A 23,305-nucleotide genomic window follows, 5' to 3' on the forward strand; every position below is an offset into this window, starting at 1 on the left:
TTTTTAGATCTTCCACCACAAAAAATCGTACGATCTGTTGTGACCGGGTCTCAAGTTTGAATACGGTATAAGTTTCTTTAATGTTAAAGACTCAACAAAAATAATTATAAGAGCCTCACTCACCTAAAATGTTTCCAACAGTCTACAGAAAGCAAGGCGTCAATCCTCCTGAAATAATAATCATCTAGTATATTTCTTTTTTTTTAAATATGAAATTTTTGAATTCAGTTTTTCGAAAACCTTCAACTAAACATTCGTGAACATATCTTCATTTGCCTGAGGTTTTGAAATATGTTCATTCTTAAGTGTTTCACAGACTGCTAGTTTATCCTTGCCTTAGGTTAATTTTGGCTGTAAGGATTCACAGTCCCGTACGGTTAGAAAAGGGATGTTAAATTTTATGTCTTGTGGGGATAGTGTCATGATCTCTTAACACCACGAAACTTTGCAGCAACTTTTTTGGTCGCCCGTATTTTGTCTGTTGCATATCCGAATTTCTGTACCTATCCAATATATCTTCTTTTTTAAAGGCCCTCCAAATTTGCAAGCCATTATTGAAGTCTACCCCCTTTGCCGGACCTACATATTGTTTTTATAGTGTAATTGATTGGTATTTTTATTGTTAATTTGTTGTCGTACAGCAATATTATGCATTTAGATGTTGAACAATCAATTAGATATGATATATACACACAGGTGAGTAAGGGTACCCTAGCACCAAATAGCCTTATAAAAAGATATAGGGAAATAAAACTACAGTAGTCAGCACTCCGTTCCAACGCTTGGTTATGACGGGTCTTACTACAAGAAAGTTGCATATACTAGAGCTCAAAATAGATTTAGTATGTAAAAATTAAAATCACAAAAATACTGAACTTAGAGGAAAATCTAATCGGAAAGTTTATAATCACATGGCAAAATCAAATAACAAAACACATACAAAAGAATGGACAAGAAGTGTCATATTCCTGACTTGGTACAGGCACTTTCAACTGTAGAAAATGGTGGATTAAACCTGGATTTATAGCGCTAACCTCTCATTTTGATGACAGTCTCATCAAATTCAGTTATATTTACAATGATGCGTGAACTAAACAGACATAATAAATAAAATAGTCAAAATATGGGTACAGCAGTCACCATCGTGTAACAATTTTAAAAGGAACAATTTAACAGAACACAAAAAAAAAACATCAATCTACAAACAAATTCATTGATTCGTGTGTCTGACGTCAGAAAATTGTATACGTCACATATATTTGTCGTTCAATGTATATACAAACAATTTTAAAATTTCACATAGGCGATGTTAGCATACAGGGTTAAAAAATCAAAAGTATGTAAGAATTAATTTCAGAAATAGACCGAGATTGAAAATAGTCCAAAAGTTATATAGAATTTATAAGAATCCACAAATAGTTCATTCCACTACGCGATTGAATAATTTTGACGTTGGTGGTTCCACGTATTTCGTAATTCATAATAGAAATATATCATATTGACAGAAAATAGAACAATATCATACTGACTCGATCTTTAAAAGTACAGAGTCAAATCATAAGAAATACAAAAAGGTCGCATATACAAAACACACCAGCAAAAACTGAAAGACAATGCAAACACTTTGATGGGATGTTTAAGTACCGAGCCACGTTAAATGGATATCACATAAAACAGTCCAACAGTAAATGTAATATTAATAATAGAACAAAGACAAATGAGAGAACAATATAACATGTTGTTAAGATGATAAGCAACATCAGTACGCAGAATCTATAAATCAAGACCATCATGTATAGTATTTGTGAAGTTGATACGGAATATTTATCAATAAGGTCTTGGTACCTTCCGATCAATTTTTTGTAGAAAAAGGAAGAGACGTTCTTTGACATACCCATGGGTCATCGACTTTCTACTCAGACACTGATGACGTTTTAAAAAGTCTGAGTACATGTAGGAGCTGCAAGCTCTTGAATATCGGATAAGTTGGGAAATTTACATCCAATATGCAGGTAAAATTGGTATATTGCTACTAAGATAAGAGATATTTATAATTTCAAAATTGAAATCGTCTCGTTTGTCATACATTCTGGTACTGAGATGACTGTGTAAGTCAAATTCGAGATATAAGTCTAAAAATGAGGCAGAGGAAGCCGTGCCTGTTCTTTCTTTAATTTCTAGTACTGGGGGATATATTCATGAAACCCAATCAGAAAAGTTCGGATTGTTTATGGAAAGAACATCATTAATATTTCTGAACGTGAAATTAAATGTTTTTACAAGTTTCTGAAGGAACTCCGAATCATATGAAAATAAGAAAAGGTCGACAAGAAGATGTGCACAGTTTGTTCCCATAGGAATGCCGACAATTTGTTGGAAAAGTTTACCTCCAAACTCAACAAGTATGTTGTCGATAAGAAACTCCAGTATACTGACCACTTGTACTTCTGTATAGCATGTTTTACCTTTTTGTTTGTCACTATCAACGAAATATGCCTTATTAAAACCCAAAGTAATAAATGTATAGCGTATGCTACCATTTTTATGTTGAAAAGCATTGTGGATTATTTCTTTAAGGCAATTTTTCAATTTCACATGGGGAATGGTGGTATACAGGGTTGAAAAATCAAAAGTTTTGATAGAACTAATTGCAGAAAAAGACCGAGATTTAAAATTGTCTAGAAGTTCTTCAGAATTTTCAAGAATCCACATATGGTTAAGACTGTGTTCCTGCTGTAGATGCAACTATATTATGTACTTGCAGTTGTTATTCCTTATTTGCTAAGCGACAAAGGACATTTTTCTCTTTTCTTACACTCTTGTAACTTTATATATGGTATTTTATAAAATATATTACATGTTTATAGCTGTCTCATTAGAAGATCAAACTTAGTTACTGGCATGAAAATACAGATTTATTGTGTTATTAAAATTTGCTGTTACAAAATGATAGAAATTATTATAAGTTAAGGAACGTATCTCCCTCATGCCTCTGATTCCTTTCACGGATTTGGCTATACTTTTTGGACCTTTTGGATTATAGCTCTTCATCTTTTATATAAGCTTTGGATTTCAAATATATTGGCCACGAGCATCACTGAAGAGACATGTATTGTCGAAATGCGCATCTGGTGCAAGAACATTGGTACCGTTAATTTTATTATTTTCAATACTATATACCGTGTTTACCTGTACAAACTCATCAAAGATAATAGGCTTATGATAAACACACCTGACCTTTCGGCCGTAAAACTGTATTCAGAGTACTAAATTTGTACTCAAAATATCAAATCCAGTATTTTGATAGGTTGATCACTGAGTATTATGTACTCGGTGATAGGGGATGAAGTCCGTATAAATCATGTTTTGAATTCAAAAGTACTTCAACCTCAAAATCTTTGGCAAAAGCAAAAGCAATACGCAAACGTTTTCAATATTGGTCCTGTTGTTAGGGATTTCAGTTGTTGGGACGGCATTTTTAAAGTAAACAAAAAATCGCTATCATAAGTTATAACGTTTTTGTTATCATATCAAACAATTATCCAAATTAATTGTTATAATTTATATCCCGTTTACATCAGAGATGTATTGCCAGTTTAATTTCTGGTGATGTAATAATTGAATATAAATTTAGAACATGATCTTGAATATAAAAAACGAAACATATAGTGCATATTTTTACAGGGAGTATACAGCTCAGCAATGATTTAGATCGTAATACACATCATCCAGGCTTAGCTGTAGCTGTAATCTTTCCAAGGATACACTGATCACTCTATTACCGAGGTTGACTTATACTTATTATACTAGCTAAAACAAATTTAACATGGTGTAAAAAAGACAAAACAAAACAAACAAAAAAACTTTATAAATTGTCTATTTGAACTATATTCACTATAATTAGAATTGTAATGTTAGATGTATTTTATTTTGATCCATACTTTGATTTAACACAGAACTACCTAAGACCTAAACGAGTTACACATAGGTCTTGTCACGTCAGAACTACTGATTTCTATGTCGTTGTCATTTTCTCTTAAAAGAATAAGTTTTGACTGTCCCTTGGTATCTCTTTTATCTATTATCTAAAGATGATCAGATAAATCAATGTATTCTGTTTACTACATTTTATTTTAAGGCATTAACTAACTGGTCCCAAAAAACTGTATCCCCGTATTCATCATTGGGATATTCTATGTAAGACTTAGATTGAATCATTTCAAGAACATTCAGTGGAAGGTCCCTAGGAGACATTTGTTCATAAAACATTAAGAAAACCACGTTTTCGTCTCGTCGTTCGTATACGTTTTCCATTCGGGCCATATTATATTCGAACATGCACCAGTATGATTTTAAAAAGTTATGAGACATTATCACTAGAGTCTTGCGACTGTTATGAATTGCAGATGCGATATTAGTAGCAATGTCATTTCCGGGCAGGAAATTTCTCATGTGTAAGCATAATTGAATTCCGTTTTCAACTTCCAGTTTTTGCAGAAGAGTCTTGTGAACAAATATTCGATCTTCATCAGCATAAGATACAAATGCTCCATACATGTAAGAATATTCTTCCTCAGTTTCCGAATGTAAGCTGCTATACTTCACTTTTACAATGTAATATAGGTAACGAAGTTTCCACCGGAATCTGTAAACGACTGCTCCAACAATGATTGCAATGAATAGTAAAATTCCAGAAACTAAGGCTATTTCTAATTGTTCATATGATGTGCAATGTTTCTTCAATAAATTGTAAGTTTCCTTGGGATTGTGAAGTGTAACGATTGTTCGATTCCATAGCATGCACGTGTACTTTTTTATATTCTTGAGACGGACATTTGTGGTTGTCATCCATTCTATAAACTTAATCGATATACAATTACATTCTAACAAGTTGTCATTCAAATCCACAGAAAAGTTATTTTTTCTAGCTAAAGAATTCAATTGGGATGTAATAGGGGCACTGATAATTGTTATTCTGTTTCCACTCAAATCTAATTCCTGTAAATGCATCATGTGTGATACACGAAAAGTTATATCTGTAAGAATATTATCACTTAAATCAAGTTTTTGCAGATTTCTTTGTGATTTTAATATTTTCTTCGGTAGGTTTGGAATTCTATTTTTAGATAGCATGAGATCAGTAAGCGATTTCAAATTATGAAATATTTTACCATCGATATCGTCAGGAAGTACATATCCAAGTAAATTATTTTGAAAGTTTAAACGCTCTAAGTTTTTAAAATCAGTGCTAAAGAAGAAATTTGAAATATTGCTGCAGAAATTGTTAGCCACGTTTAATGTTTTTAGACTCGTTACATTGAAGATAGGACCAATTAATGAATGTAGTATATTATTACTTATATCAACGGTTTCTAATTTATTTCTTGAAAACATTAACTTAGGTAAATCCATTACAAGACTGCCAGAGCTGTAATTTATATGTTTCAAATTTGTTGGAATCGGTATTTCAATTAGACTAAATATATCTGGAATATCCCCTTTTCTTATCTTGTCTTTGACATACCGTGATGAGATTCGACTTTGGTCGATACAACTAGGTTCATTGACAGAGTCTTCGTTGCATGTGCATATTGATTCAAAAAAACATTTTTCGGGATAAAAGTTTGTTTTATGACGATAAAGGTCTGAAATGTTTGCAGTTTCTAAATTTGAAAGATGAAGTACATCTTCTAAATAGTATCCAAACTTAAAAGGATTTTGTCTAACTGATAAAAACTTAAGTGATTTTGGAAGATAAGTCAATGCGTTTTTCTCTATAGTTTGTATACGATTACCGTCGACATACACATTTTGAAGGGAGGTGTTATGTAAACCCTTGATATGAGACGTTTTTAGGACTGTAGTCAGATCTGACATTTTGTGAAGATAGCTAACCTTAAGAATGTTTATGTTTGAGAATTGTAAATCACTTGTAATGTTTTCCAATCCTTCGAATTTAATGCACGTATTATTTGATACGTCCAGATACGTTAAATTTTTCAAAACACTTAATGCTCCTCTATAAATTTGTTGAATATTACAGGTTGATATATCTAAATGTCGAACCTGTGAAATAAATTTGAAGGATTCGCTTTTTAAAATTGGCAGTGAACATTTTCCAGATAACCCTGAAAGATCGAGCATTGCAAGATTCTTCAGTTTTCTATATTGTTCGCTCATGAAAGAAATTCCATTTGACAAAAAGTCAATTTGTAGACTTTCAAGTGATACTAGTTTTGAAAGATCTGGTTGGTAGTGTTTGGCGAAATTATTTTTTAAGTTTAAATACTTCAAATTCTTTAAATGTGAAAACGTACTAGCACCGAACGAAATATTTCCTTTTGACAGATAATTGTTTTGCAAGCTTAATTTCAGTAAATTCTGAAGACCGTTGAACGACATTTTTGTTAGTGTATGAATCCTGTTATCAGACAAGTCTAATTCTGTAAGGATTGTATTGTTAGAAAAGACACCATTTGGTATTACAGCAATTAGGTTATGTTTCATGATCAACTTTATAACATAACTTGGAACGGATGGAATCCTTTTCAACTGTATATGTGAGCAGTCGACCTCAACAAAGTTTGTGTGCTGTTCTAAACGGCATCTACATCTTGGAAGAAAGCTGCATGGATGGTGCTGTGTATTCCCGCATATTGTTATCAATGAATTTAAACAAATAATTGCATGTAGTATGTGTTTGTTTCTCATTGTGTATCTGCAATAAAAAAAAAAAGAACTCATAGTACTGTATATTCGAAATCTATTGCGTGCATTTTTTACTAAGATTTCCACATAGCAAACATAAATGTGACAAAAATCTATATGAGTACAGGACAAAATACAAAGAAAAGTGAACACAGAAGAATGCCAACGGGCATTTATAAACATAAACATAGATAGCGAACTCTTACAATTTAATTTATCTTTGTCTGCTTGATTTCATGTTATAGGCGTAAATCATATGTTAATGATAGGTTTTTCCCTTTATAAGAATACGTTTTTGTAGATTGAATCAGTCAACCAAATGGTATGTCCTTGTTTCAATGTCAATGTCGACATCCTTTACCTTTCAAAATCTAAATGCACATTGTACATGCGTAACCTATATGTTGCTAAGGAATTCAACTATAGTTCACATGAATATGGATTAGATGAGGTTGAATTATTCACTTGCAAACGATTAATCCATGACAGATGTTTCTTTATTTATTTTTATTATAACTGAACAAAACTGGATGCTAAAAGCGATTGACTATTATATCACTATTTCCCTTTCATAAATGAATGAACAAACAAAATTCGTATTTCATTTTTCTCTCTATTGTAGCTGATGCCCTTTAATACATCCATGTTTTCAAATATTCAGCTTTAATTGTCGAAACTGAAGGTAAATCCAGACAAGCGTTTAAGACGCCTGTAATTAATAACGTGTTGTTTTCATTACTTAAGCACGCAGTCGATAACTCTCTTGGTTGACTATCAGTCTCTGAGGGTTATATGAAGCTCTGTAGTCAGTGATTCGGTTCTGACATGATTTATACATTGATATAACAATCCCTTCCAAAACTGTCCGTTTATAAATTTTGAAATAATAAAGAAACTTAGGATAAAGTTGACTTATATTATTTTATACACCCTCGGCTTTGAGCTTTCATGATGAAGGTAAATCAAGAAAACATTTCCGGCCGAATACCGTGTTGCTTTCATTTTTACAGTAAAAAAATGATAATATGGTATGCAAATTAAATTCGTCACATTCTTACATAAAATCATTAAATGGTATTGTTCTTTTTTAAAGGGGCACTAGCTACGAGATATATGAAAAACCTAATATATTATTTTGTTTGGCTCAATGAGTATTGAATTACAAATTGTGAAATAACAATTCCTATTTAGTAGCCAAGGTTCAATTTTGTAAAAATAAAGAAAAAAAACATTGATTATGAATTATTATCTTGCAAGTGAATAATTCGACCTCATTAAATTCGTATTCATGTGAACTTTGATTTAACCCCTTAGTTTGAGATGGATAACACGTGAATTGTATGTGTTAAGTTATTTAAAGGAAGAGAATGTCAACATTGAAAGTGAAACAAAGGTAAATCATTTGATGGACTGATTTGACCTACAAATAAACATTCTTATACAGGTCAAAACGATGATAAACATTTATTTTTTATCTGAAATATGACATTTGATAGACCTTGAATAATTCAACAACACGTGTTTGCTTAATCTATTTATATCTATATTTAGGTTTACATCGCTTATGTGGTCCTCGGATGACTATAGAGGTCAATTCGATAAATAATTAGATGGCGTCTAGACTCAAATATACACAAAACGAAGCTATGTATGTTCATGCCTGTGCCTTGTTTGTTGTTTTATTTAGACTTTTAATAGTTCGGATAAATGTTTTACATTGTTATAAATCAAATATGAGAATTTGATTAGAATCGATGAATATGAATTTGACAGCTAGTGCCCTTTCAAATAAGGCAGTGTATTGTTAGCTCCATCTTATAAACCAGGAAACGGAAATTCTTCAACGAGACAGCAACACTTTAGATCTGATCGCGAAAATTTGTTGCGAAGTTCTGGGCACTTTGAATTACTATTTTATAAAGTTTAAACAGCTTTTCCCCCAACAAATGATCATAAGAGATGAATACAGTAAATAAAAAAAAATCAAAGACGCACGTGAACACATATATCAGAATCAATTAATGTCAAGTTACAGTAAAAGGGTCATGTCACAGGATTTTGTCTAAATTAGCAGTTACCTTTGGGTCGTTAGACTGTATCCGAAAATCGAAAAATATAATGCATTTACCTCTATTTTTCTCAAACCGGTGACCATTTGTATAGAAAGCACATAAAAACGACGAACGTTGTTTTCAATTCGATAGGTTATTCCTTAAAAACTATATGTTCTTGGTTCAAACGTATACCGAAATCTGTGACAGAGTCAGTCTACTGCACCTTGGCCTCAAGGGGAATAAAAGATTTAAACAAAGATTATTTTAAAACATTATTGCTTCTAGTCGTAAAGAATGATAGGTTACACTTATCCTAAGATGTAACAATCGATACAGAGTTCATTCTCAACCCATACAATTCTTGAGACGTTGCAATCGAAATAGTGTTCATTCTCAACCCATGCAATTCTTTAAAGGGTTATATTTTAATGTGAATAGGTACTATAAACACAACAATATGTAGTAAATATATTTTATTAAAGTTAAACATTTTCTTATCTTGACATGAATACCTTGATATTTAAACGGGAAATAATCCAAATATAATTTCCAAGGCCGTCCAAGGTAGAAATGATAAAATGACATTAATCTACATTAAAAAGAAATTACTAAATACTGCTTTATCGTGCACAGTCATCGAAAGCATGTACGTGTTGTTTACTATTGGGTGTAAATGATAATCATGATTTCACATCTGTCAGTAGATCTTACAAAACTAAACAAAACTAATAGTTATCAAAGGTACCAAGATTATAATTTAATACATATAAATAAATAAATGTTCACATATAGGAACACCACATTAAAATAACCGTTATTTTTTCGTAGAATGCTTGTCACCAGGAAAATATTACTGCCCTCCCAACATTTAACCACGGAGTGTGTAAAATCCACATCATTCCATTGAGATTTCATCATTTCTAATATTTATGATGTATTTGCCATTTGTATGGTTTAGCTTCTTCTGCTTGAAGTTATAATGATGACCAATAATTAATCATGATGGTTGATAAAAACTGTTTATTTATTTTTTATTTGAGCGTCACTGGTGATTTTGTTTGTAAACAAAACGCGCGCCTGGCGCAAAAACTAAATTGTAATTGTGATGTTTATAGTTAGTTTACTTATATGGCTTGCTTGTCTAATACTATCTTTCATTTGACTACAAGCTACAGATTAGCAGAAGGTTATTTAACTATACAAGTCTATATATTGTCTTTCTTTTTGTCTTCCAATTGTCCTCATGATGTTATCAATTGGAAAACAAATATATTTAGTTATCATGCTTACCTGTCGATCAACTGCTCCCCAATAAAAACAAAGTTTTGAAAACACTTGAAATCGTTAATCTTGACATTTCAAATTTAATCTATCACAATAACACTGGGTATGATTTGTGGTAGATATAAATCATAGATGCATTGATATCGACTGAATAGAAAACAAATATTTTGGAGTAAGATAAACAAAGTAAAACTAAGATAAACAAAGTAAAACTTATATACCAAATACAAGAGGCTCTCCATGGGGTGTTATCTATAACAGGAAAAATTTTATAAAACAAACATTCCATAATCGAGCAAGTACCAAAAACATGGATATTTACTTTATTTGAAAGATGTGTTAAAGGTTAAAGCTCATAGTACAAATAGTAGGGTGCCCAGTTTCAAAACAGACGTCTAGTTAACGAGTTTAAGTTAACGGATAACACACGGCTATATTTATATGCAAACTATTGGAAAATCATTATATTTTTAATCATGAATGTCGTCGTAAGATACCGTGGTCACGTTTTTCAAAATTTTGTGGTTTTTAAGGGTACCCCAAAATACCTCATCATACATGCCATCTTCAACACAAAAAATAAAATTATTACTTTCTGTGTTATTTGTTATTTATACTTATCATTTAGCTTAAAAATTACATTTATCATATAAAGAAAGCTTGAAAGATTTATATAACTTAAGTAAAAGTATTTCATGAATTTAGTAAGACTATTTTTGTAGCTGAAATTTAACACATTTTGAACGAAAGAACATTTTTTGCGTGTTACTTTCATGGGATTTTTTACTCTGATTACATCTATAAGACATGGTTCATATGTGTGCCAAATAAATTTCGTGTAATGTTAATTGGTGAGAAGAAAAAAAAGAGGGACGAAAGATACCAAAGGGACAGTCAAACTCATAAATCGAAAACAAACTGACAACGCCATGGCTAAAAATGAAAAAGACAAACAAACAACAGCACACACGACACAACATAGAAAACTAAAGAATAAACAACACGAACCCCACCAAAAAACTAGGGGTGATCTCAGGTGCTTCGGAAGGGTAAGCAGATCCTGCTCCACATGCGGCACCCGTCGTGTTGCTTATGTGATAACAAATCCGGTAAATGGTCTTATCGTAAAATAGCAATTTAAAACACAAATTTAGTGATTATTCTGTCTTGATTCAAACACGCCTTTTCTCGTTCCGTTAATCGTTTTGTAGCTTACACTATCAGGTCAAGTGTAACTAACTTCGTTTCTCTTTTTTGCTTGTTGTGTGGTCGATTTCTATGTTTTAAATACTCTAGTTAGTTTGAAGATCGTTGTTTTGTTTTAGGAAATATATTTTTTGTTGGTTTTTATAACTTAAATTGTTTTTTGAATTGATAGAAGTGTTATATACAAATCAAATCCTTCGGTCACGTTTCAGATCCGGAATATGTCACACATTCACATTCCTGTTAAACTATGCCCATTAAGCCCTAAACGAAGTACGAATGAAATACAATGGGATAAGACTTAGTGTGTTATATGTCTGGGTTCTTCTACTGAATTGCTTATTAATATGAGAGGAATAATTAGCACACATAAAAGCCTTATCGAAGCCCTGAAAGGACGGAAAGATCATGTATATTTTAGTATATTGCATGATGCTTCAGACTTAAACCATATTCGTACTTATGATTACAAAATATTGTACCACCATTCCTGCTATAAATTTTACACTAGCAGACACACATGCAGTTATTTTAAAGTTGAATCAAGATTTTGTTCGTCTGTAAAGGTGTTTCAGGTCATATATAGAATGTCGTCAAATTCCTGAGTCAGTGCCGGAAAACCAGCAGGCCTTAATCCAATTTCTTGGCGAATCGATTGTTCAGCATCATAGTAGATCAACAGTAACTATGAAAATGCGGAAGTCATTTATCTAGCTAGCACTTCCAATCACCCTAAATCTGCTCAGAAGGGATATTAATATTTTAAGAATTATTTTGTACGCACGATGAAGTAGATAACTGCATGATTTTTAACATGCTATTCATGTAGACAAAGAGTTCAGTGTGAAATGCATCAAGGGTAGGATAATAATAAAGTCACAAGAAACAGATGTTCTGATCATTCTAACATTCTACCAGTCGCATATGTTTTAACATAATGCGATACAACGTCATCCCTGTTTAGGATCGATAACGCACTGTTTTTTGGTCTTGAAGGACAACCCAGATGATTTTTCCGATTTGTCAAACCTTTCTAATTATGACATCGATGAATCTATAGATATAGCTCGAGATGTTGTTGTTGTTACGTTGAATGATCTCAAGTCAAAACTCAAAATAGATCATTGTGAACTAAACAAATTGAACGTAAAATTTGCTAAAATTGTCTGTTCTATGGTCGGGTTGTTGTCTCTTTGGTACATTCCCCATTTCCTTTCTCAATTTTACAATTTAAAAGTTCTCCCTTGTCAAACTTCCTCCTTGTGAATCTACTTTTAAACAATATGTAATAAGAGCTTCACTCCAGACATAAACTTGATGTCTTCCAATATAGCAAAACTATCCTACATTCTCCTCTTCAGTTCGGATGGGGAAAAGATGAATGACTTGTTCCTTTCTATCTCGAAGATCAGATATCATATGAAGATTTAATTTGCATTTGCTTCGAACAAAATCTATCTAAGCAAATGACATTTGTCAAAATGTAAATACTCGTCCGGTTGCAGTTAGAAACATTTATGACAACGAAGATGTATAAGATTTCATTTTTCTGTTTGTACCTTATGAATCATTATTAGTTATCTAATGTAAATTAAGCAGTCCATAATCTTTTCTTTAACAATAAATAAAACATCTACTCAATTTTGAAATCGTGGGAAATATAGTAATAATATATCTAGTGGTGAAAGATATGTAAAAATGAAATAACAGCAACAAAAAACTAAACCTGCCATATGGTCTCTGACTTTCGCGTGGTTGATGGGCTTAAACTACAGGAGACCATAGATTTTAGTAGGTAATACTAGCTTCGATCATAATTTTCTATTTGAATTTGTTCTTTTTTTTCAGTGTTTTTGCGATGCTGTTGTCAGCTTGTCTTCAATTTATAAGTTTTAAATGTCCCTTTGGCTCCTCACGCCTTTTTGTTTGCAATTGTTTGTAAAATACATCGGTGCTGTACATAACTCTCTCCCTTATAAATTTTTTGGAATACTTGTAAACAGTATAGCCAATTGTTGCTCATTTAGTCATGAAAAAGGACGTGAAAAACAAATTTTGTTTTCGACAAATTATTAAAGTTAAGATCTAAAAAACATCTTTAGATCATACTTGTGATGAATTGAATACAAAAATTTCAAATTTAGAATTTGAAATAGGTCAAGGTCACTGTTATTTAACAGCTGTTTGAAAATTTTAAATTTGCACCCTATATGCAAAAAAGTATATCTAAAGTCATTTCTGGCGATAAAAATATAAAATAAGTTCTAAATGTGGATACAAAAGATATTTTGCTGTAAATTAGTTGTTTTTATTTTGCTCCGAATGCATATATGTAGGAGAAACAAGCTATCTTAATGTGACTTTGAATTTTTCTGAAATTTTTGCTTTGACCTTTGACCCTGATTTAAAAAAAAACGTGACCACGGCAGACAACGACGACAACGGTATTTCGATGAGGTTTGTTCTCCTATTTCCAATGATATAAAATATAACCGTGTGTTATTCCGTTAAGACAAATCGATCAAATTTGTTGATTGGGCACCCTACTAAAATGTTCTCTTAGCTATGAATACGAGTCTACGTTTATCCAATGTTCATGATTGTACATTGTACATGCAAGATGGTGCAAAAAAACTGTTGTGAAAACGAATGAGGGATTTCGACATGACTATGTAACTGACAGATAAAATGGGTTGGGTGGGGTCTGATTTTATATTAAAATAAAACGACATTGATCATGTGATGCATTATTTACTTCACGAGTGTGTGAAATTATTTGTATTACATACCTTTTAAATCCAAGAGTAATGTTTACGGATGAAACGGTGTTAATCAAATCTAGATTAAATAAACATCATATATTAGTCAGAGATGAAATTATACAAAACGTCTTTAACAAGCCGATGTACCATAAGAGTAACATACTTTTTTGTATTTTTGATTGTATTTTTATGCACCTGTTATAAGCCTGGATCGTGTGGTTTTCGTTTGTTGATTTGGTTTATAATTGTTTCTCGTTTCTCTTTTTTTTTATAAAGACAAAATGTTTTCCTGTTTGATTTGTTTTATACTAGGCATTTCATGGGCCTATATAGCTTGCTGTTCGTTGTGTTCCAAGCCTCTGTTCGAATGCGGTACTTTGAGCTATAATTATTATTTTTTTTATACAAAGTGACTTCGAAGGAGAGTGGTCTTATTAACACTCACACCGCATCTTGCTTTTTATATCAATATTACAAACATCAGCTGATAGAAATTATAACATTGTCTTTGGAGGAAAATAAGGAAATGTTAAAATTAGTTCAGAGCGAAGGGTAATAAAGGGTACAACAAACAAGCTAATGAACTTACATATTCTTTAACTTACTTGGCAGCTGGTCATGGGGAGAGTATTAACAGATATTGTCAAACTTTCCCTTAAATGCACGATTGCGTTGTACTGATGAAGATGAAGAATACTGACATCCAAACGTTATGCAAAATCTGATTGTCTATGTCCAATATAAAAGAAAGCTTATTGTTTTATACATTAATATGATATGTGCTATTTAGAGTACATCTAAAACAATTAACGTCTCAGTTATGCTGCATATCATGTGAGAAGAATCCCCACACATGTAAGACACCTGTGAATTACAAATAAAGAGATTTTAATTCGCAAATGATAACATAATGTTTGCACATTTAATACGAATATAAACGTCAAGAAGACGTAATTTCAGCTACATTACAGAAAGAGAATGAAAATGAAAATACAACGACAGCAATTTTACAACGTGCATGTTTACTGCTTCTTGGACTACATCTATATGTCATATATTACTTTTTCGTCGATTTTTAATGACCGAATTGAAATTCTTAAAAATACATCAATCAAAATGACGGTCTCAACATATGGGACAGAACCTTCTTAACCCTCCGGAGCAAACATAAACCATGTCGTGTTTTGCTAGGAGTTGTGATTATCGTGTTTGGTCTATTTATTCCCTATATCGTTGTCATTTTCTCTTAAAAGGCAGAGTTTGGAGTGTCCCTTGGTATCTCAAATCTATTATCTAAAGATTATCAGAGTCAGATAAATCAATTTATTTATTATGCAGCAAAAATACTGCAATCTGATTGGTTACTTATGCCAGTGTAAATACCCCCCCCCCCCCCCTTGTTCACCCTGGATAAATAAAATTTTGTCAAAAAAAGGAGTGGGAAAATGTCCCCCAAAAAAACAATACTAAAAATAGAAAAAATGATTAAATTTGAACATAGTATTACATAGCAAAAAAAAATCAAAAAAATCAAAAAATTCAAAAGAACACAATTTATTTCTGAATTTCCTTCAATTAAGAAAAAAAGTATTGGACGATGCGCAGCAACTTCGACGTTGGAAAACTTACACTGGTACATTTGTAACGGAATTGATCATAATAAATAAATTCGTTATATTGGTGTAATCAGTGATGTGCCTCAGGGTGTATTTGATTTTCATTAGCGGTGTAAAATTCTGTTCACCCCTGATTACACCAAGATAACTAATAATAGTTTCAAAGTTCACTTTATTTTATGTTAAGGCATTCACTAACTGGTCCCAAAAAACTGTATCTCCATATTCATCATTCGGATATTCTATATAAGATTTTGATTGAATCATTTCAAGCACATTCAGGGGAAGGTCCCTAGGAGACATTTGTTCATAAAACATTAAGAAAACCACGTTTTCGTTTCTTCGTTCGTATATACTTTCCATGCGTGCCATATTATATTCGAACATGCACCAGTATGATTTTAAAAAGTTATGAGACATTATCACTAGAGTTCTCCGACTGTTGTGAATTGCGGAAGTGATATTAGTAGCAATGTCATTTCCAGGCAGAAAATTTCTCTTGTGTAAGCATAATTGAATTCCGTTTTCAACTTCCAGTTTTTGTAAAAGCGTATTGTGAACAAATATTCGATCTTCATCAGCATAAGATACAAATGCTCCGTACATGTAAGAATATTCTTCTTCGGTTTCCGAATGTAAGCTGCTATACTTTACTTTTACAATGTAATATAAGTAACGAAGCTTCCAGCGGTATCTGTACATGAGTGAACCCATGATAAGTATTATAAAAAGTAATACTCCCAAAACTAAGGCTAATTCTAAATTTTCATATGATGCGCAATGTTTCCTTAATAAATTGTAAGTTTCCTTTGGACTATGAAGTGCAACAATTGTTCGATTCCATAGCATGCACTTATACTTTTTTATATTCTTGAGACGTACATTTGTGGTTGTCATCCATTCAATAAACTTAATCGATATACAATTACATTCCAACAAGTTTTTATTCAAATCGACGGAAAAGTTGTGTTTTGTGGCTAAAGAATCGAATTGTGATGTAAAAGGATCACTAATAATTGTTATTCTGTTTCCTCTTAAATCTAATTCCTTTAAATGGGTCATGTGTGATACACGAAAAGTTATATCCGTAAACATATTTTCACTTAAATCAAGTTTTTGCAGATTTCTTTGTGATTTAAATATATTCTCCGGTAGATTTGGAATTCTATTTTTAGATAACACGAGCTCAATAAGTGATTCCAAATTATTAAGTATTTTACCCTCGTTATCGTCAGGAAGAACAATACCAAGTAGATTATTATGAAAGTTTAAATGCTCCAAGTTTTTAAAATCAGAACTAAAGAAGAATTTTGAAATATTGCTGCAGAAATTAGTAGACACATTTAGAACTTTTACATTTTTTACATTATAGATTGGGCCATTCAATGCATATAATATATTATTACTAAAATCAATCGTTTCCAGTTTATTTCCTGAAAGCTTTAATTTTGGTACATCCATTCTTAGACTACCGGAGCTGTAATTCACATGTTTTAGATTATTTGGAATCGGTACTGTAGCAGGACTAAGGAAATCTGGAATATCCCTTTCGTTTGACTCGTCAAAGGCATTAAGATAGGTCACATCACTAGGGTCCATATACCTGGGTGCTATGACAGAGTCTCCTTTGCATGTGTATATTGAATCAGAAATACATTTTCGGGATGAAGGTCTGTTTGGTGACGAAAAAGATCTGAAACGTCTGCAGTTTCTAAATTGACAAGCAAAACTACTTCGAATATATACAATCCAAACTTCAAAGGATTTCCTCTAAGTGACACAAACTTTAATGATTTTGGAAGATAAGAAATTGCGGTTTTCTCTATAGTTTGTAAACGATTTCCATCGGCAAACGCATATTGAAGCGACGTGTTATGTAAATCCTTTATATGGGAAGTTTTCAATACTGTGGTCAAGTCCGATATTTTGTGAAGATTGTTAACCTTTAATATCTTAATGTTTGAAAATTGTAAATCGCTTGTTATGTTTTCCAATCCTTCAAATTTGAGAAATGTATTATTCGACACGTCGAGATACGTTATATTTTTCAACATCGTCAATGTCCCTTGATTAATTTGTTGAATCTTGCATGTCTAAGTGTTGAACCTGGGAAATATACTGGAAGGAATTATTTGTCAAAATCGGCAGAAAACATTTCCCAGTTGACCCTGAAAGATCGAGCATTGCAAGTTTATGTAGATTACCATATTGTTTGCTGAGGAAATGAAATCCATTTGATATGAAGTCAATATGTAAACTTTCAATTGAAACCAATTTCGAAATGTCTGGTTGGTAGTTTTTCACGAAATTATTTTTTAAGTTTAAATACTTCAAATTTTTCAATTGTGAAAACGTTTTAGCACCGAATGAATAATTTCCTTTCGACAGATCATTGTTTTGCAAGTTTAATTTTAGTAAATTCTGAAGACCGTTGAAAGACATTTCTGTTAGTGTATGAATCCGGTTATCAGACAAGTCTAATTCTGTAAGGATTGTATTGTTAGAAAAGACACCATTTGGTATATCATCAATAAGGTTATGTTTTAAGATCAACTTTATAACATAACTTGGAACGGATGGAATCACTTTCAGTTGAACATGTGAGCAGTCGACCTCCACGCCGTTTTTGTGATGTTCTAACCGGCATCTACATCTTGGTAGAAAGCTGCATGGATGGTGCAGTATATTCTGGCATATTACAGTTAATATATTGAAACATACGATGACATATATGTACTTGCTTTTCATTGTGTAACTGCAATGAGATAGAGAAAAACATAGTATTGAATAGAGTTGCATGGTATTAAAGATCGAATTTGTACAATTCGTTTCATACAATTCAATTTATAAAATATATTGTTCTGATATAACATCAACCATCGCTCAGATAAAGTTACTACTATCTCATAATCGACAAAGACAACTCGTACAATCTTATCATACAAATGTGTTGCGACGATCTGCTAACCTTAAACTTCACGAATATGATTTCATATTTATTCTAACCCTTTCCAATTAGAGAATAATGCAGCAAAACATTTAAAACATTTAAGACTTGGTGTGTACATATTTGTCAGAATTGACACATCTCACTTATCCTTACTTAAGGATTGATAATGGGGATATCTTCATCCAGTATATTTCATCAAATGGTTATATTAGAATGTGCACAAAGATATCTTTTCTTTTATTTAAAGATCAATATTTGCTCATTGAAACAATGTTAAAACCTGGATATGGTGGAATTCCTATTTCAGTACAACCTCTAAGGTAGTGCAAAAGATAAAGATGGGATTATAAGATAGTAGTGTAAATAATAAAACGACAGTAGGGTAAATAAAAGAACTAATAAGGAATTACATAATCAGTAAAAAGAATGAATTTTACTTCTACTATATACATGTACAAATATTAAAAACGTGTATGTGTCATTATTCTGAGGAAAAAAATATCATACAGTTGTTGTCCATTCGTTTGATGTGTTTTATCAATAGATTTTGCCATATGAATTTGGGCTTTCCGTTTTGAATTTTCCTCGGAGTTAAGTTTTTTTGTTATTTTACTTTTTTTTATATACATATGCTATGCAAATGCTATATTTGCTTATAAAAAAAAGTAAAATAACAAAAAAACTGAACTTTGACATTTTTTGACATTTTTGATTTGAGAGTTACTGGTGAGTCATTTGCCGACGATTTATGCGTCTGGCGTATGCAATTTTAATCCTATTACCAAGATACATTTATTTACATCAACCGGGTCGATGCCACTTTTGGTCGAGGTTTTCTCCCCGAAGGTTTAACCAGTTCAATAACTTTTCCATAATTCTAAGAATTTTATTGTCCTCGAATTTAGTTTCTTTAGTAATCTATATTTGACAAAACGCCCATCTAGTGTATGAATTTTTATCCTGCTATCGGTGATGAATTTAAATAGAAACACGACCATATAGTGTATAATACTCAGGAATCCGAGAACACAATCCCTGTACGTCAAATAGTTTTTGAATCAATACTTTAATGTGTTCGTAGAAAAAAAAATATCACTACTTTTATAACGGAAATAAAATTGAGAAAGGAAATGGTGAATGTGTCAAAGCGACAATAACCTGGCCATAGAGCAGACATTTATCCGCGGTTTGAATACATTTAAAAATGTATAACACCGATCATTAAAATGAAATAGCATAAATATATTTCCCTATTATGCATGACGACTTTGCAACTAGTAAGAAAGCGCCTTAAATGTACAACGTCCAATAGTTTTACCTTTAAATCATTCTTTAGGCTGCACAATAGTTTTGTAAAGTTACAGGATGATCAACTTGATGTACGTTATATTTTATATCTTTCTTTTCCAATTATATCTTTCATTTGACATTGAGCTCAAGATTGAATGCATCTAACTGTGTTTTTGCAGCTATTAAATAATGGTCTCTGATTAGTCCCCCCCCCCCCCCATTTACTTTACCATAGCATAAATCTGAAAACAATTATAAATAGTTTCCCTTACCTGTCATCAGCTGCTCCACCAATAATATCAAAACTTTGGATACACTTTAGATTGGTTTTCCTTTCATTTCGAAACTAATTTATCAATGCACCACTTGGAAGGATAAATATAAATGTTTGAATTGTCAACCCAAAGGTTTTAATATAAAATCGTCTTGTAAAGTTAGTTAAACTAACGACAATTAAGGGTACAATACAATGAATAAATTTACATGGCTACTGTCATTTCTGAAGTGAACATGATATAGAGATAAAAATAGCTGGCTGTTTGTGATTGGCAGTTCATAGTATATTATTTACTAGATATTTTTTCTCCTGGATAGCATTTTGAATAAAGTTCAATGTAAGAACACATTCGTTCCGAGTGTATTGTTATTGTTTACCTTGATAAAGCTGTTAAACAATTTCTGCAAAATCGTAAGGTATGGTAACAAAAACACCAAGAAAAGTGATGGACCATATAAATTTAAGTGCGCTAAAATCACAAATAGATGATGCGTTCATAATATAAGCAGCTGTTTTTCCACAAATAGTTATACCATTTGAGGAAGTAATTGCAAAAATAACATTGCCGGTAATGTGACAAACACTTAGTACTTTGTTTTCTTAAAGTCCAAATATAGAAAGCTGTTGATGGAGGTAATTTAAACAAGGAAATTATTATTAAAACATAACAAACATTCCGATTTACAGCAGACGACAATCACTTCATTTGCAGTAGTTATTATGGTTGAAATTTACGATAATAATATAAAAAAAAACTAAATGATGTGTAAATGGTTACGATTCTACGTCGTTCAACAATGCGATCACATACTTGTTTGAAAACTATTGAGGGATTTAACCTTGCCGATATAATATTACTGAAGTACATTTACGAGGTGTGTTTTCATTTTGCATTCACAATGTACATGATATTGATCATGTGAGAGATATGACAACTATTTTACTTCACATTAACACGAGTATAAGAATATAACATAGATTGTAATTCTTTTCAAATTTAGCAGTAATGTTGTACCATAATTCATACCCACGGTGACAAAAGACTTCAGTCAGAGATCAAATTAGATAAAACGTCATTGGCCGATTTATTTTAGAATGATATACTCAATATCTAAAGTCAGTGATATTGCACAATACTTCATACTATATACTAAAGATATACTCAATATTACAAACATTTCAGTCTAATTATTTTAGAAAAATAAATAGTAAGCATCAATAAAACAACCAAAGCTTTGCACATGATAATACGTGTTAAGGTGGTACCCAACACTTTAACTAAAATTAATTTGGCTCGTTTAATTTTCTTAAAATTTTGTCAAAATATTTACTTTGACCCTTTGACAAAAATATATAAGTTTCAAAAAATTTTAACCAACCGTTTTATCAGAAAAAATACACTGGTTATATAGCAGTTTGACAAACATTTATTTTGATCATTGAGAAGCTTAATATTCCCTTAACAACACAATGTAATTAAAACGTTTAGCTGATTTTACACAGTTATCTCCCTGTAGTGTTAGGTACCACCTTAACGATATATTTTTATTATTCGAAGAAATTATATTCTTCTACCATAAGCCAAAGACGTCTCTAGCTGTATTTGATACAAATTTTTGGAATTATTGCATTGCATTGCATTGCATTTCAGCTTAAAGTCGGGGTTTGATTTATTATTCCTATTATAGTCCACCGCAAATGACTCTTAATTATACAGATAGTTGCAAACGTCCAGTATTCAACACTTTTTGTTTTCATGCAACAAAATTGATATACTCATTTTTTTATGACAATGTTTGTTCATAACATTTAAAATTAACGAATCAATTAGGTTATCCCTAATAAATATTCAACGTGGTCAAGTAAGCGAATATTTTTTTAAACTTTGTTTGCCATGTGGTTAGAAATTTCATCTTCAATGAATGGTTGGGAACCTGGTGACCAGAAAGTCTGTAAACGTTAAGAATAGGTAAATGAAACACGAAGACAAAGTCATCATTAATCCATCTTGACCAATAGTAAATTGCCTGCAGGCTACCACTGAGACATGATCTTGGTGTTCAGAAAAGACACATTGTTCTTGATAGGTATCAAAGGTACCAGGCTAATACTTTGATACGTCAGACGCAACAGTGACGCTCAGGTCAAAATGGTAAGAAAGGTAAAACAAGTACAAAGTTGAAGAGCATTGAGGATGAAAAACGACGGCTTATGAAATATATGCCTGGGATAAGAAAATCCTTAGTATTTCGAAAAATGACATAATCTTACGTCATTAGAGGCTATATATGTTTGTTGGATATGTGTTTGAATTATGTAGTCGGTTGGGAAGTATGTTTGCTGGCCTTTGTTAGTATTGTATGATTTTTAATTTCAGTTTTTTATACGACCGCAAATTTTGAAAAAATTTTCGTCGTATATTGCTATCACGTTGGCGTCGGCGTCGTCGTCGTCGTCCGTCGTCCGAATACTTTTAGTTTTCGCACTCTAACTTTAGTAAAAGTGAATGGAAATCTATGAAATTTTAACACAAGGTTTATGACCACAAAAGGAAGGTTGGTATTGATTTTGGGAGTTTTGGTCCCAACATTTTAGGAATTAGGGGCCAAAAAGGGCCCAAATAAGCATTTTCTTGGTTTTCGCACTATAACTTTAGTTTAAGTTAATAGAAATCTATGAAATTTTGACACAAGGTTTATGACCACAAAAGAACGGTTGGGATTGATTTTGGGAGTTTTGGTCTCAACAGTTTAGGAATTAGGGGCCAAAAAGGGGCCCAAATAAGCATTATTCTTGGTTTTCGCACAATAACATTAGTTTAAGTAAACAGAAATCAATGAAATTTAAACACAATGTTAATGACTACAAAAGGAAGGTTGGTATTGATTTTGGGAGTTTAGGTCCCAACAGTTTAGGAATTAGGGGCCAAAAAGGGACCCAAATAAGCATTTTTCTTGTTTTTCGCACCATAACGTTAGTATAAGTAAATAGAAATCTATGAAATTTAAACACAAGGTTTATGACCATAAAAGAAAGGTTGGGTTTGATTTTGGGAGTTTTGGTCCCAACATAATAAGGGGCCCAAAGGGTCCAAAATTAAACTTTTGTTTGATTTCATCAAAATTGAATAATTGGGGTTCTTTGATATGCTGAATCTA

The 23,305-nt window shown here is 31.8% G+C and overlaps 2 protein-coding genes across 2 annotated transcripts; both read right to left on the reverse strand.

Moving 5' to 3' along the window:
* Positions 1-3,853: 3,853 nt before the first annotated feature.
* LOC139503074 (toll-like receptor 4) lies at positions 3,854-10,193 on the reverse strand. The gene is made up of 2 exons (XM_071292746.1): positions 10,053-10,193; positions 3,854-6,718 (listed from the first exon to the last, which is right to left on the reverse strand). The coding sequence occupies exon 2, from the start codon at positions 6,709-6,711 to the stop codon at positions 4,129-4,131; it is 2,583 nt and encodes an 860-aa protein (XP_071148847.1). The 5' UTR covers positions 6,712-6,718; positions 10,053-10,193; the 3' UTR covers positions 3,854-4,128.
* Positions 10,194-15,674: 5,481 nt separating this feature from the next.
* On the reverse strand, positions 15,675-20,387 carry LOC139502726 (toll-like receptor 4). The gene is made up of 2 exons (XM_071292294.1): positions 20,143-20,387; positions 15,675-18,385 (listed from the first exon to the last, which is right to left on the reverse strand). The coding sequence occupies exon 2, from the start codon at positions 17,227-17,229 to the stop codon at positions 15,808-15,810; it is 1,422 nt and encodes a 473-aa protein (XP_071148395.1). The 5' UTR covers positions 17,230-18,385; positions 20,143-20,387; the 3' UTR covers positions 15,675-15,807.
* Between the last annotated feature and the right edge of the window lie 2,918 nt (positions 20,388-23,305).

This window comes from Mytilus edulis, chromosome 14 (genome assembly GCF_963676685.1).
Source record: "Mytilus edulis chromosome 14, xbMytEdul2.2, whole genome shotgun sequence".
NCBI classification, from domain to species: Eukaryota; Metazoa; Mollusca; class Bivalvia; order Mytilida; family Mytilidae; genus Mytilus; species Mytilus edulis.

Bases quoted from the DNA above. Each gene is read 5' to 3' on its own strand.
- LOC139503074 (XM_071292746.1), bottom strand. From the start codon at position 6,711: ATGAGAAACAAACACATACTACATGCAATTATTTGTTTAAATTCATTG.
- LOC139502726 (XM_071292294.1), bottom strand. From the start codon at position 17,229: ATGGACCCTAGTGATGTGACCTATCTTAATGCCTTTGACGAGTCAAAC.